This window comes from Cibotium barometz, chromosome 6 (genome assembly GCF_041138505.1).
Source record: "Cibotium barometz isolate CiBa-2024 chromosome 6, ASM4113850v1, whole genome shotgun sequence".
In the NCBI taxonomy this organism is placed as follows: Eukaryota; Viridiplantae; Streptophyta; class Polypodiopsida; order Cyatheales; family Cibotiaceae; genus Cibotium; species Cibotium barometz.
The window spans coordinates 60,955,046-60,970,982 of NC_141051.1; the positions used below are offsets into that span (position 1 = coordinate 60,955,046).

Genomic DNA, 15,937 nt, shown 5'->3' on the forward strand with positions numbered 1-15,937 from the left:
TATTTATATGTATTAAATGCTTATTTTTTAAAAAGTTAACTCTAAAAACAAAGAATAAGTGCTTTTGCATTTTTGAGCATAAAAGCTCTTACAAAAAATATAGCCAGCTATACAAATATAAGTCGGGCATCCTAAAAGTAGTAAATACTAACTGGTATGTAAATACTAACTGGTATGTACAAAGGTTTGAGATCTTAGTCTTACAAAAATACTAATGCCAAAATATGAAACCATAATAGATGTTCACATGTATTCCAAAATATATCATAGTTTTCCAACACATGTTTCACCCACGATTAATATATAATCCACCACTCAATCATCGCCTACATCCAAAATAATATTAGTCAGCGTACAAAGTTGATCAAACACATTAATCTTAACTATATTATACCAGCACACATAGGTGATTATACACATTAATCCTGAAAATAAAAGGTGCATGCAAAATAAAATATCCCAAAATAAAATAATGGCATCCCCATGGATGTTATGACTGGCATTCCCTCTTGCTCGGGTTGCAATTGGCCTTAATTACGTGGATGAGTGCAAGAAACTAGGGTTGGCCACTTAAGACATGGAGTGACAACATGGGTGTAAGTCACCATCCTAACATCTCAAGAGGGAGAAGTTCACCATGGAAACTTAGAGCTCCAAATAGTAAAAAAGGTACAATGCCCATGATCCCTATATGTAATATAGTCCAAGGCCCCCAAAAGTACACATGTAAATGACCCTAAGCCCAAGTGCCTAGGCCCATCCCCCATATTCATGTGCAACCAAATCTACTTCATTACAAAGCACCCCCTCCAACAATGACTTCATCCTCGACTGGTCGTGCACTAAAACATATACAAGAGGATATATACAAAAGCCCAAAAATGCGCTAATGGGATAGGTGTATGCAGCGATCAAAAACATATCCACAACGCCTGCCCAGATCAAACAGAAAGGATAGGAAGATTTTGTCAATAGTGAGGCTAATGATAATACCTAGATCGAATGGAAATCCAAGTCATGCGTGACCCATGACCGTATCTATCATGCCTCCTCTTGGATCAAATGGATGGTGTAATGCACCACATCCATCAATGAGATGCATCCAATGTCCCCTAGGGTCAAAAGGATAATGCACCCATGCATAGGACCCTGTGGGTACATGATAGTCCATATCGAACCACCCGCTCGGATCGTACGTGAATACATCATGTCCAAAAGTGAATGCTTGATAGACTATATCTGTGTCAATGCATATGCATCCATGAGCATCAAAAGAGAATACCTCATACTCCATAGCATGCTCCGATGCTCCGTCAAATGTGAATCCATGTCCTCGCTGCATCCATCACCATGTATAGGTCCATAGGCATGATCCACATCACAAGTGACTACCTGAACATGATCCATATGTACCAAGTCATAATCCTCATTACTGTCCGTAGAGGTCACAATCATAGACTCTCCACTTATCTCTCAAGAAAGGGTCATAGACTGGGTTTCCATAGATCCTGAGGTACCCAATAGCTTCTCACTAAATGCATGAGAATCCTCATCATCGATGTCATCCATATCATCAATGTCATCCACATCGATAACGTCATCCACATGCTCACTAGTATCATAGAACTCGCCCTCATCATACGTAGCATGTGTATGCACACAACCATCATCCACATCAACATATATGCTCTCCTCATCACTAGTAATGATGGTAGATGAGTCATCAACACACTGCATGAGCATTATCATCAAGATGAGTCATCAACACTGCATGAGCATTATCATCAAAATGCCTAATGTCACCACCATGACCAACAATGCATGTGTCTCCACCATGTGTGTAATCCTCATCCTCGTGTGAAAGTCCTATGTCAAATGCAACCTCATAGGCATGTACATCATCACATGAATCATCATCCCTTGTGTCAACAAAAATTGCATGCACATCTAAAACATCCTCAATTATCACGTCTTCATGATCTCGTGGCATCATATCATAAGCTGAATATGTATCAATCAAAGAACTTATTAAAGTAATCCAAGCATTTTCATTTTCAACTTGTGTATTCCCATTGACCACAAACACATTGGTGATGTCTTGTCAAGAAAGAACCGGCATGAAGATCTCATTTACTCACTGTCTGGAAATTACAGCAAGTGTCTTATCCACTTCAACACCCACAATGTGTGCATAAAGACCCACATAGTCATACTCTATGCAATGACCAAATGTGATAGTGGATGGAAGTCCTCGTTTGTTCTTAGTAAATCCAACCTCTTTTAAAATAGAGTGTATAGTAGCTCTTCCTATCCCCACTCAAAGTAAGAGGTAAACCAAGAGATGGTACCAAGAATTCACATACATTAATCATTCTTTTCTTGCCTTCACTAGTGACTCTACCATAGACCTTAACACATTGCTTTCCTCCATCCATGGCTTGTGAAGAAGAAGGCATTTGACCACCATTGTTATCCTCAAACTCATCATCAAGATCTTCCTCAACATGAGATCTTGAAGCACCGCCTCGATGAGTATTCCCCTTGAATGGAATATGGACATCACTCCTTGGGAATCTTGAGCCTTAATTCCTTGGGTTTGGAAATGCATGATGCTTGCCTTTGGATTCATTGGGTGTGTATGAAAACATTGGGTTATGCATAGCGCCATAAGTAGAATGAAAACGACGGTGATGATTCTCTTTGTCTTCCTCAACATAAGCTTGTCAAACATTGTGAGATGCTCCACCCTTATCTTCATGCTTGCTCTTCATTTCATCACGCAGGTCTCTAATCTCTTGCACGAGTGTTTGCATCATGCTTCTCATCATCATCATCACTTGTGACATATCATTTGTCATAGCGAGCATTGCTTGTGCATTTGCTCCTCCCAATTGATTTGATGTATTGGCCACATTTGCAAAACTTGGTCCAATTTGCACATGATTTGTCATATGTGCCACATTTGCAATGTTGTTGCCACCTTGTAAATTCATATCCTCTTCACAATCTCCTCTACATGATCCTCATTCACCATTTCCATGCCTTCCCTTATCTCTTGAAGTTTCATCACTTGCTTAGATGGACAACCCCTTGGCATAATGGCTGAAAATGAAAAATGGCTAGTAGAAGGTCTAAATGGTGTCAGAATTTGATGATCCACATCCATGTTGTCACTCCATGCCCTGAGTGGCCAACCCTAGTTTCTTGCACTGGTATCAGAGCCATGTCTTTGATCCTATTTCATCTTAATTTAAAGAAAATTTGAGGATTTCTTGGATTTCTTATTTTTCTTGAGTTTCTTGATCAAGAAATGGGAATATGGTGATCTTACTTGAGTTGATTTGATCTTTTGATTCACATTTCCTAAGTTTTGGGACCATGGGTTGAAAGAGAATCAAATTCTGAGGGAGCCGCTCCTAATTTCAAACCGTGGGACCAAATTTGGAAAAAACCAACTAATCTTAATTAATGCGAATCCAAAAATGTTCCACTCATTCCATCTTCTTCTTGCCTGATCTTGAAGGAGATTAGGGCTTCGACCTGTGGCTTAACACTGGCGTTGGCTTAGGGTTTTGCATTGGCATACCAAGAGCTTTACAAACATTGAATTCTTGTTGCCTTTGCGAGGATCGTGAAGGTCGCACGCTGCCCTGAATTCGCTGTGGTTGCCGTTCGCTTGTTTTCTCCTCAACGTGGAGCTTCAAGGAAACAAAGAATCTTGTTTAAGCTTGGGAGAAGCTTAAGAAAGCATTAGAATCCCTTAGGGCTTGATCTTGGTAGCAAATAAGAAGTGGCAATTTTGGCGCTCATCAAGTTCGGTTGCACGCATTTCTGAAGCATTGAAGCTACGTTTTAGGGTAAATCACTTGTTGCTAATGCTTGAAAGTAAGGGCTCCAATGGTTGCTTTCACTTGGATGGCTTCCCAATGGCTTCTTCCTCTTGGATGCTTCAAATATTGCAAAGCTTGGCACAATGGTGAGCTTTTGATCTCTATGGGCTGAAATTTCTGTATTTTTTCCACCAAGAAAGAAAAAGAGACCACCATTTTTCATTGTAAGTTTCACTTTTCACCATTTAAGATTCATTGAATGCATTTGCAAGCCATATGATCAATAGACATGAGTAATGAATTCCCATGCCAATTCTTGATTGTATGGGGTTGTCACGATGCAAACATGGGATTGCCACATCAAATTGATGATTCAAATGGCCTTTATATCTCTATATTGGCTTGATTGATGCATAAATGGTGGATAGAGGAGTACATTGAGCTATTTGGATGCATGACATTGGGAATGAGACATGCCTATGCTTTTTTGAGATACCTTTTATGTGTTGCTTTGAGCTCATGGTGGTGAAAGGCTATGTACCAGATTCATAAGGGAGACATAAAGCTAGTGAATCCTGATGTTGTAATGTTTGGCATGTTTTATAAATACCATTGGTTAGATGCCAAAGTTTCTTGGAAGCAAGGGTGGAACATGTGGAACATACAACCTCTCTCTCTCTCTCTCTCTCTCTCATGTACACACACACACACACACACATACACTCTCTCTCTCTCTCTCTCTCTTCACGCACACTCTCTCACATTGAAACTCTCTCTCTCTCTCTCTCTCTCTCTCTCTCTCTCACACACACACACACACACACACACTTAAATAAATTTACACACATATATAATTTTAATTAATTAAATTTTAATGGTAGGGATGAGTGGTGAGGTGTGCTCACTCTCTCGCACATTCTACACATAGATGCAGATGTACACACATGCATGCATATACTCTCTCTCTCTCTCTCTCTCTCTCACACACACACACACACACACACATGTACACACCGCACATACACTAATCTAAATGCACACTCTCTTCTCCCACACAAACTATCTCCTACGTAGAAATTATCTGTCGTCTCTCTCTCTCTCTCTCTCTCTCTCTCTCTCACACACACACACACACACACACACATGTACACACTGCATATACACTAATGAAAATACATACTATCTCCTCCCACACAAACTATCTCCTACATAGAAATTCTCAGCCTCTCTCTCTCTCTCTCTCTCTCATGTACAAACACACACATACACATACACACTCTCTCTCTCTCTCTCTTCACGCACACTCTCTCACATAGAAACTCTCTCTCTCTCTCTCTCTCACACACACATACACATGTACACACCGCACATACACTAATGAAAACACACACTATCTCCTTCCACACAAACTATCTCCTACATAGAAATTCTCAGCCTCTCTCTCTCTCTCATGTACACACACACACACACACACACATACACTCTCTCTCTCTCTCTCTTCACGCACACTCTCTCACATTGAAACTCTCTCTCTCTCTCTCTCTCTCTCTCTCTCTCTCTCTCTCTCTCACACACACACACACACACACACTTAAATAGATTTACACACATATATATAATTTTAATTAATTAAATTTTAATGGTAGGGATGAGTGGTGAAGTGTGCTCACTCTCTCGCACATTCTACACATAGATGCAGATGTACACACATGCATGCATATACTCTCTCTCTCTCTCTCTCTCTCTCTCTCTCTCTCACACACACACACACACACACACACACACATGTACACACCGCACATACACTAATCTAAATGCACACTCTCTCCTCCCACACAAACTATCTCCTACGTAGAAATTATCTGTCGTGTCTCTCTCTCTCTCTCTCTCTCTCTCTCTCTCTCTCTCTCTCTCTCTCTCTCACACACACACACATGTACACACTGCACATACACTAATGAAAACACACACTATCTCCTCCCACACACACTATCTCCTACATAGAAATTCTCAGCCTCTCTCTCTCTCTCTCTCTCTCTCTCTCTCATGTACACACACACACACACACACACTATACCCTTATTGTGTAAGCTTTGAGGATATCCAACAGTAAAACTTTTATGAGATTTTGGTTGAAGAGAAGGTTCAAGACTTACAAAAATTTGAGAACTTTTTGAGTAAAAGATTTAGAGCCTTGTAAGGCTTTGAATATTTAAAGTTTTTTTTAAGCTTTATACCGCTATCAGAACCTTCATGACACTTGAGAAGAAATTCTAATTCTCTAACACAAAGTTTAAAGCATGACATAGACTTTGCACAAATTAAAAGCTTAAACCTTAAATAAACAAGAAGACTTCAGAATTTGAAAGAGATCACCATCGATACAAGATTGGGTTGAATCTCACCTAGATGAGAGTAACCCTTATACCACTCACCCATATTTATATGTATTAAAAGCTTGCTTTTCACAAAGATAACTCCAAAACCAAAGCGTAAGTGTTTTTGAGTTTTTGAGTATAAAAGCTCTTACAAAAAATATAACAAGCTACAAATATAAGTCTTGGACCTACCAAAAGTATACAATACTAATTGTTATGTATAAAGGTTTGAGGTCTTAGTCTTGCAAAAATACTAATGCCAAAATATGAAACCATAATAGACGTTCACATGTATTCTAAAATATCCCATAGTTTTCCAATACATGTTCCACCCACAATATAATCCACCACCAATCATCGCTTATATACAAAATAATATTAGTCAACATGCGATCAAACATATTAATCTTGACTATATCATACTAGCGCACACAGCTCATTAAACACATTAAATCTAAAAATGATATAAATAAAAGACGTTCAAAATAAAATAATGGCATCCCCATAGAGACTATGACTAACATTTTCTCTTGCTCGGGTTGCAATTGGCCTCAATTGCATGAATGAGATTTTAATAAGAACATCACAACGTTTCTGACATCCATTTAGTATCTTCAATATGATAATTCTTGAAAGTCAAAAGATACTTAACATAAGTGTTGCATGTGCATGTAGGATGATCTCATGGTCAATGATAATCACAAGTACAAGGTGTTCTTCTTCATGTACTAATTTAAGACGTTCTTCTAATGTAGGATGAGAAGGTAGAGATCCTCTAAAAGGTCTCACATACGAGAGCATATCTCCTCGTCCATATCCATATTCTTCAAGCAAAGAGTGCAACACGCCTCATGAAGAAACCACAGTGAATCTCGAGAGATAGGTCATCAAAAAATCCTCGTATAACAAACCGTGGATTATATTTTCCTTGGATGAGTGTGGCCCATACACCACTCACCCATATTTATATGTATTATAAGCTTTCTTTTTTTTTAAGATAACTCCAAAAACATAGTATAAGTGCTTTTGTATTTTTGAGCATAATAGCTCTTTGAAAAAATATAACCTACAAATATAAGGCTTGGACCTACCAAAAGTATAAAATACTAATTAATATATACAAAAGTTTGACGTCTTAGTCTTATAAAAATATTAATGTTAAAGTATAAAACCATGATAAATATTCACATGTATTCCAAAATATCTCATAGTTTTTCAATACATGTTCCTCTCACGCGATTGATATATAATTCGCCACTCAATCATCGCCTACCTATAAAATAATATTAATCAGTGTACATAGTCGATCAAACATATTAATCTTGACTATATCATACTAAAGCATAGAGCTGTTTAAACACATTAATCTCAAAAAATGATATAACTAAAAGGTGCATGCAAAATAAAATATCCCAAAATAAAATAATGACGTCTCCATAAAGATTATAACTAACATTCCCTCCTGCTCGAGTTCCAATTACTTCAATTGTGTAAATGTGCTTTTGATAAGAACATCAAAACTTTTCTAACATCTATTGCGTGTAGTGACGATCTCATGGTCAATGATAATCTTACGTATAAGATATTCTTATAAACTTTGGTTGTACCCTTGATGTAAGCTTTTTGAGGATATACATTAGTAAAACTTTTATGAGATTTTGGCTAGTAAGAAGATTTCAAGCCTTCTAAAAATTTAAAAACTTTAAGTAAAAGATTTTAAAGCCTTATAAGGCTTTTAAGACTTTGAATATTAAAATATTTTTTAAGCTTTATACCCCTTCACGACACTTAGAAAAAAGATTCTAATTCTCAATACAAAAAATAGAGCATAATATAGACTTTGTACAAATTAAAAAGTTTAAATCTTAAATAAATAAAAATAAAATAAACAAAAAAACTTAAGAATTTAAAGAGATCACCATCGATACAAGATTTGGTTAAATCTCCCCTAAATGAGAGTGACCCACTCACCTATATTTATATATATTAAAAGCTTACTTTTTAAAAAAATAACTCTAAAAAATAAAGCACAAGTGCTTTTGAGTTTCTGATCATAAAAGCTCTTATAAAAATACTAATGCCAAAATACGAAACTATAATAGGTATTCACGTTGTCTTTCAAAATATTTCATAGTGATCCAACATATATTCCATCTATGATTAACACATAATTCGTCACTCAATCATCACCTATATCCAAAATAATATTAATCAATGCACAATTAATTATACCAATACATAGTCAATTAAACACATTAATTTTAAAAAATAATATAAAGAAAAGACGTATCCAAAATAAAATATCTCAACATAAAATTATAAACACCCCAATAAAGGTTACGACTAACACTAATATCAAGACATGAATTATTTAAGACCTCCTCTTGTCTGACGTGCATATCTAATACTACCCTTGCTAATTTTACAACTTTTAAATACTTTTCAACTTCTTTAAGTATAGTGCTAAAGAGGTTCCTACTAACAAAAATACTCTCAACATAAGTATTAGTTGGAAAAAAAAATCAAGTGTCAAAAATTTATTGAAAATATAACCTTGTATATTCCTTATCTAGACACTTGTTTCTCTAAATTCTACTATAAAATTATCTTAAGTATTATATAAAGCACACTATAAACGCACTACTTGTATTCTTATATATATATTTTTAGTCCATTCAGAAACTTAAAACCTACATATAGATACTTTTTGAAGGCATTTATCCTTGAAGATAAGGCTATTACAAGAAGTTTATATTATATTTAGTAATTTAAATTTAGAAGATACATGATTTATTTTTTAAACTTTTACCATAGGCAGTTGCATGCTAACAAAACATTCTCAAGAAAAAAAGTTTCATGGATATTTATTTCATCAAAATTCAAAATCCAACCCTACAACCACTGTCGTGGTTCAATTGCAAGACTAGCACTAATGCTTGAGTTTGCCAAGATTTGAATCACGTAAGACCTTGTGAGGTCGACAAATGAACAAAACAACATGAGACCAGCTATATCAATCATGCTTAGGTAAATGGGCAATGAGGTCTTGAACCAACTGACTTGTGCTAAAGCTCGACTTTGAAATTGCCGTGCATTGATGGCAGCGAGGTCTTGAACCAACTGACTTATGCTAAAGCTCTAACAACTTCTTGACCCCACAAATCAGTGGAGCATTTGTGCAAGCAATGGGCACCAAATTGGCATACTTCTTTGGCTATGCTTTTACTGATGTGGTGAATAATGCATGGTTCATTGTAACATATAACTACATTACAAAATAGCAAAATCCTTACACTTTTGAGTAGTCAATATTCAAGGGGACAGTAGTCCTCAAAAAAGTCATACATACATAGCATCTTGAACTTTCTCGCAACAAGAGGACGTGCACACGAGCATGCATTCATGCACGCGTGTAAAAATGTAGAATAGATTCTACTTGTTTAATAACAACTAAGAAAAGAGCAGCTAAGAGGAAAAACCTCCCTCTGATTCACTCGAATCAGATTTTTGACATGCTTCTTAATACATCAATGAAGAAACTATATAAATCAAGCATTTAGTCCTAATTCTTCAAAGCACATCTGTATGCACTAGAAGACTTTAGTATTGTCGTCATGTGAACAAAGACAGCATATGGGAATCTTTGTTATGTGCATTATCATGAGAGAGCTTCCACAAGCTAGTTTTTTATTTATGTTGGTTATTTTGTTTGTCTATTATCAATTCCATAAACTTTGCAGTTACAAGTGAGGTGTACTCATATAGTTGGTGCAGATTCCGTACCCAGCACTAGATAGGCTTTTTAAAAAATGAAAATAAACACCTAAAGTGTCCTTACTGTATGTTGTGATGTGCAGTTTGAGACAAGCGAGGGGAGTTGGTCAGAAAGCAAATTGTGTGAAGCTTACATCTTTGATGATCATGAACACCCTCTTGATTTGACGACGCAAAAGACAGGCCACACTTCAAAGTGATGACAAAGTGATGAAGGCATGATTCAAGAACATGCATAGGTTACAGTCTATTCCCTTAATTCATACACTGCATGTGGAGGATGGCAATTGCTTAGTCCAACAGAAGTACTGATGTGCATTACAGACCTTTCACTCGCATGACTGCCCGACCCACTCGCTCTCGGCGTGTAGTCAATGCATCAAGGAGGTGTTGCAATGCATCCTCCACAGCATCAGCTGCATTATTAAGATGGCAGCCTACAAGCTCTTCCCGGAGGTCCAACTCACGAAGTAATTGTGCTGCAGCAGCTGCTGTGCAGGTCCGGTCCAAGGATGGTTGAGGCCTACACAAACAAAGATTGTCGATGTACTACAAACAATACAATATAGTAAGTGCAACTTGTTTTCAACATGCTCACCTCAGATCATGCAGCACAGAGAGCTTCTCAGGAGACAGCGACACGGAACGCATGTATTGCTCCTGCCATGTTACTTTTGCACGGCTCTGCAAATCAATAACCATTGATTCCACATTGAAACAATCTACATTCATGCCAAAACTTTAATGATTATGAAGGATAAAACCCTCTGGGCGATTTCCACTGACCTGAAGGCGATTTACCATTGCCTTGGAATTACTCCAGGTACCATCAATCAGTATGAAGTTCAAAACAGTCTTGCATCTTTCCTGCACCCAACCCAAGTCAACCCAAATCTCATAAAGTATTGGCAGTACTGATACAAGACAAGTTTCTTCTCACAGCATGCATTATTGCCGTGTACAGAGACTTTTAAAATAAAGGAAGAACACTAATGATTTTCAAACATCAGGCTCAGGCCTGCCCATTTTCAAAGCAGTGTGAACTTTCATTGCAATTCAGCAGGCCCCCCTACATTCACTGGAGGGAATCAGGCTGCTTATTCAGATGACCACTCCTCACACCTTAATTGACACCTTATAATAAAGTCGATTAATTCACAAATATTGGCCCCCAAGACTGGCCAACTCATGATTGCTGTCTGCCCAGCCAACTGCAGCCCGTATGCAGCCTTACTGCCTGCGCCTACTCCTGCTGCTGTGAGCTGCTACCCTGGGCACCCGCCAGGCTGGCCACTTAGCTGGCCCAGCCTCTCTAAAATGTGGAGGTGGGTAACAAAATTTATCCTCGTAAGACCATGGTCCATGGCACAGCATAATACCAATCATCAGCCCCGTGGACCGGTGTGCTAGATTGCTTATAGGCCCATGTTGAACAACTTTGATCCAAGACACTACTAGCCTGCCCACAGAGGTTTACTGCACAAGGCTCCTGCACGCAGAGGGCCTTATCCCAGCGAATATCAGAAGCTCAGCTCCGCACGACATAAAGATTGACACGCTTTCAAAAAAAACATGGAGTGAAGTATCTGGCACGCAAGACACAGCAATTGTAAAAGATCCACCAATTGAAAATGCTATTATATACTCTCTTTTCTTAAAACCTTTTGATACTGGATCGATGTTGAGCAACTTTGCTCCAAGACACTACTCCCTGTCGAAACCCCGGTCCCCAGGCAAAGGTCCCCAGAGCAGAAGACAACTCCAGCAAAAGGATGCAAAGATCTTTCCCCTAACCATGCACATGGTCACCTCAAATGCACATGGACTACGTGGAGCACATAGCCACATCTGGAAGATGGTGGTTAGGAAAGAGCACAACTCTCCTGAAAGACGGTGATATCAGTATCCTAATGATCCATGACAACCATCTTATTGTGATAAAGATGAGTGTAAATTTCCTCAACATCTATACCCCAAGGTCACACAGGACTCTGGTCCCCGTCTCTCTGACTATTGGGTGGATGGACCTGCACGGGGGAGCACCTGCACCTGGTGAGCTTCTGTTTGCTCCAACTGCCAATCAATTCCAGGATACTAATCACACGCCAGAGCACGATCGCTTCTTGTACAAAATGGGACTGAATATAGAGGTTTCCTTAACATCTACCCCAATAAGGGGATTTGTGTGAGCCAGGAGCTCCCTTAGGCAGATGTGTGGTGCATAGGGGAGACTCAACATGAGGGAGGCGCCAATGTGTGCACCATGATCCTGTTGTCTAGAAGTGCAGCCCATCAGAGGAGTTGTTTGCTGTTGAAGGGTAGGATGCTGGCACCTCCCAATGTTTCATTGTACCTCCTAAAGCCTAGCCTTCCTTGGCACTCATTTACATAGCCATGCCCAACCTCACAAGGATAGATTATTATTATGTCCATATGTGGTCCAGTGACCAGTGCAGATCAATTGGGATTGGCATTCTAGCTGGCACCACCTTCTCTGACGATGCAAACCATAATCACCCCTCGCAGTACGGCAGACCCGCAAGATCTCAAACAGCCTTCTTCACGACCCCTCTTCCCAAAGGCGAATTGAGGAGATCTGGCAATCTACCTATATTGAACCAAGCACAACAGCCCAGGGGCTGGAACTAGCCCTCTCTAAGGTCACCACTTCCTTCAAGTGGCCACTCAAGACAGATTGCTGACACTTCGAGGAAAAGAATGCATCGTCCACAGGAATCGTCTGCAGGATCAGACCTTCGACAGCACTTCAATGAGATCCCCCACATAGACTGCCTATATTATTCCTTGTGGCTATGGAAACTTTGAGGATGCGGTATAGCTACCACACCAAAGCTCACGCAGGGGACAAAGCAACCCAGCATTCATTGTCTCAGTAGGACGTCAACAGAAAGGAGAAAACAACCCTTACCTGTGAGGACAGACCCATGGTGTTTGACACCCCCCCCCCAAAACCCCATTTCAAGCCCACAAGATTGCAAGCGCACCCATCAGTGGGCCTCACTTCAATATATGCCCCTCTAGAAGCATAGTCACAAGGGACGGGGGACAGGGACGGGAACGGGACGGCGGACGTCTATATGTAGGGAACGGGGACGGGGGTAGGAACGGCACTTAAAAATTACTTTGTCAGTACCACCCACTCGCCTATACGGGAAAAGCTTGCATGTCCATGGCAGTGCACCACCTCCATGAGGGGATGGGGTGTGATTGACCTCATCCCACCGTGTCCATCCCATCATCCTTCTACGGGTAGTTGGAACTTGAAGAGCCACTGCCACGAGGAGGATGCCATGGATGATGGATGCCTCCTTGTCACTTGATAGCTTGAGAGAGAGAGAGAGAGAGAGAGAGAGAGTGAGTGAGGCTTGAGCCTTGAAAGTTGAGGAAGAACTTGAGTGTGAGGATGGGTGGGTGTGTGTGTGTGTGTGTGTGTGAAGCTTGAGAGAGGGTGTGTGTGAGGGAGAGTGTGTGTCTTGAGAGGCTACAGCTTGCATGTGTGAGAGCTTGAAACTTGAGACCTTGCCGCTTGAGGGAGAGAGAGTGTGTGTGTGTGTGTGAAGCTAAAGCTTGAAGTGTGAGAGGGAGTGTGTGTGTGTGTGTCTTCTTATAGGGAGGGAGGCAAGAGATAGGCCAATGCCCAAAGCCTCAAAGGCTCAAGGCCTATGGGCCAAGGCTAAAGGCCCATGAAAAGCCCCTCCCAAACGGCCAAAAAAAAAAAAGGTAAAAAATGTGACCATTGCCCAAACAGTAACCTGCAAGCGTTCCCATGTAGCCGTTCCCCACAACCGTCCCCTCTTGGATCCGTCCCCCGAACGCCGTCCCTTGTGAGGGACGCCCAGCTGGGAACGTCTATCCGTCCCCGTCCCACAGTGTTCCCGGGACGGCGTCCCCCCGTTCCAAGGGTCCGTCCCCTCCATTCCCCTGTGACTATGTCTAGAAGACCCTTTCTCAATTGAGGGGCTTGTTATTGCACTTCAGAATCTCCCCAAAGGAAGATGTGCCCCAGCAAGCATAAATTACCCATGACTTTCATCCATGGCTGTCATGACTCAACACAAAATGAAAGAAAGAATTCTTTGTATCCTATGTGTTTTATGTTTTCCTTTGAATTTAGATAAGCAAGAAAATCCATTCATTTGGATAGATTCGTGGATAGGAGTTGGCTACTGGTGAGTGGCCATAGGTCATGGTGGGTCCACGCAGTGGGCTAGAACATGGATAGTGCACACTTCCACCTATATGACCTGATTGGGCGCCTATGGCCGAAACTCAAGCATACCAGGGTCAAGCTCGCACACAGAAAGGATTGATGCATGGGAGTGTGGGCTAGATCCGCCAGAACAGACAGTTACAATCCATAAGATGGCATGACCAATTAAAGTCTATGTTACAGTGATTGCTTGATTTTCATTTTACATGAGTTAGATGCATCAGATTGAAAAACCATTACTATTTTGTGAATGCGGACGGAAAGAGCTTTCATTTGACTCCCATAATGGGGGTCCCTATTTTTTAGGGTTGAGTTTCCAAGTGTCCCTCCACTTTTCCCACCTTCTAACATGTGGCTGGACACTTGTCTTTTTCAGCCTTACTTTCCCTCTTAAGCCTTGAAGCTCTCTTTTCCTATAAATACAACCCTTTTCCTCTCATTCTACACACAACTCCCTTGCTGTAAATCAGTCCCTACTCACCCTAAAGCAGCCCACACCACTTGGGTACAACCCCTACCTCTCCATCAACGCTTCCACATGATGTAACTACTCCATCTTTCACCTTTTTCCATGCTATCCATTATTGCAGCAAGTCTGTAAATGATATTTCAGCTCTCTTATTACTCCAATTTCAACTTTATAAAGTCTCTTTTTCCTTCATCTTTGGATCAAGTACAAAGTTGCAGCCATTGTACAGTTCCACATCAACAAGAAGGTTGATTACTCTCTCTCCCATTCGGGCTTCTCACTATCTATGTAATGTAAGAAAATGCATTTGCATACTTGCTTGTTTTTGTATGTTCATTAGAATAGACTTTTGCATGGTCTGTGAGAGTGAAGACTTCTTCTTCACTCTCAGGTTGACTGTAACTAAACTCAATCCTAAAGTGCTTGGATTGAGTAGAAATAAATTCCCATCTTAGGGAGGGTTTCCCATCTTCAACCCTCAATCTGGCTCCATCACATGTCTCAACTTTACTTCCAATATGTATTGTTATCTTATGCACATGTGTTGTAATTGATTTCAGCATTGAGTTATTTGAAGTTAGTTTTGTTATTAATCTATTTTAAGTGTGGAATAACCATCGAAAATAAACGAGAATATTAATTGTTGAGCATACCACGTTGTACGGGGCCCTTACAATGGCTCATTCATCTCATTCCAAACAAAAGCAGCGATTAGTAAGAAGAGATCCAATATTGGCCACCCTGTTGCACATCACTCACCCTTCTTTATATAGAATATAAGATACTCGCCAAAGCCATTAGTCTTCTCATGCCATGGAATATGAAGGGAGCGCTTTTCCATCTCCCACTCAGTTCACTAGGGCTCTTAGTTGCATTCCGTACTCATACTTAACCTTGTTGGAATAATCAGAGTCTCAGTAGTGTGGAAGGTTAACTTAGTCTTTTGGTGTGAACCACCTCTTATTAAGAGTCAACTTGGTGCCTATAAAAGCATTGTACATGGTGTGAGTATTATATGAGAGTATTATCACATAATACAATCATTGTGTTGTTGTGCAATCTCTCTCTCTCTTGAGCTCTCTTCTGAGCTGGGTTCGGACCACTTTCCACGATCATGGACTTCCCGGATTAGAGATGCCTGGGACATTTTCTTCCAGAGCTCCGTAGACACAGGGAGTCCTTAGTGAGATCCAGATCAACTGTACTGGCTCGAGGACCAGCACAAAGAGCTCTCACCGACTTCTTCCATACCAGC

General features: G+C 40.1%; 1 protein-coding gene across 1 annotated transcript in view; it reads right to left on the reverse strand.

Moving 5' to 3' along the window:
* Positions 1–9,731: 9,731 nt before the first annotated feature.
* LOC147637936 (DTW domain-containing protein) overlaps positions 9,732–15,937 on the reverse strand; it is a 102,997-nt gene continuing 96,791 nt past the window's right edge. The window contains exons 6-8 of the mRNA XM_086799778.1: positions 10,769–10,849; positions 10,581–10,666; positions 9,732–10,505 (exon numbers count right to left, since the gene is read on the reverse strand). Of these exons, the coding sequence (XP_086655904.1) occupies positions 10,301–10,505; positions 10,581–10,666; positions 10,769–10,849 (372 nt within the window). The 3' untranslated portion in view covers positions 9,732–10,300. The remainder of the gene's footprint in view (positions 10,506–10,580; positions 10,667–10,768; positions 10,850–15,937) is intronic.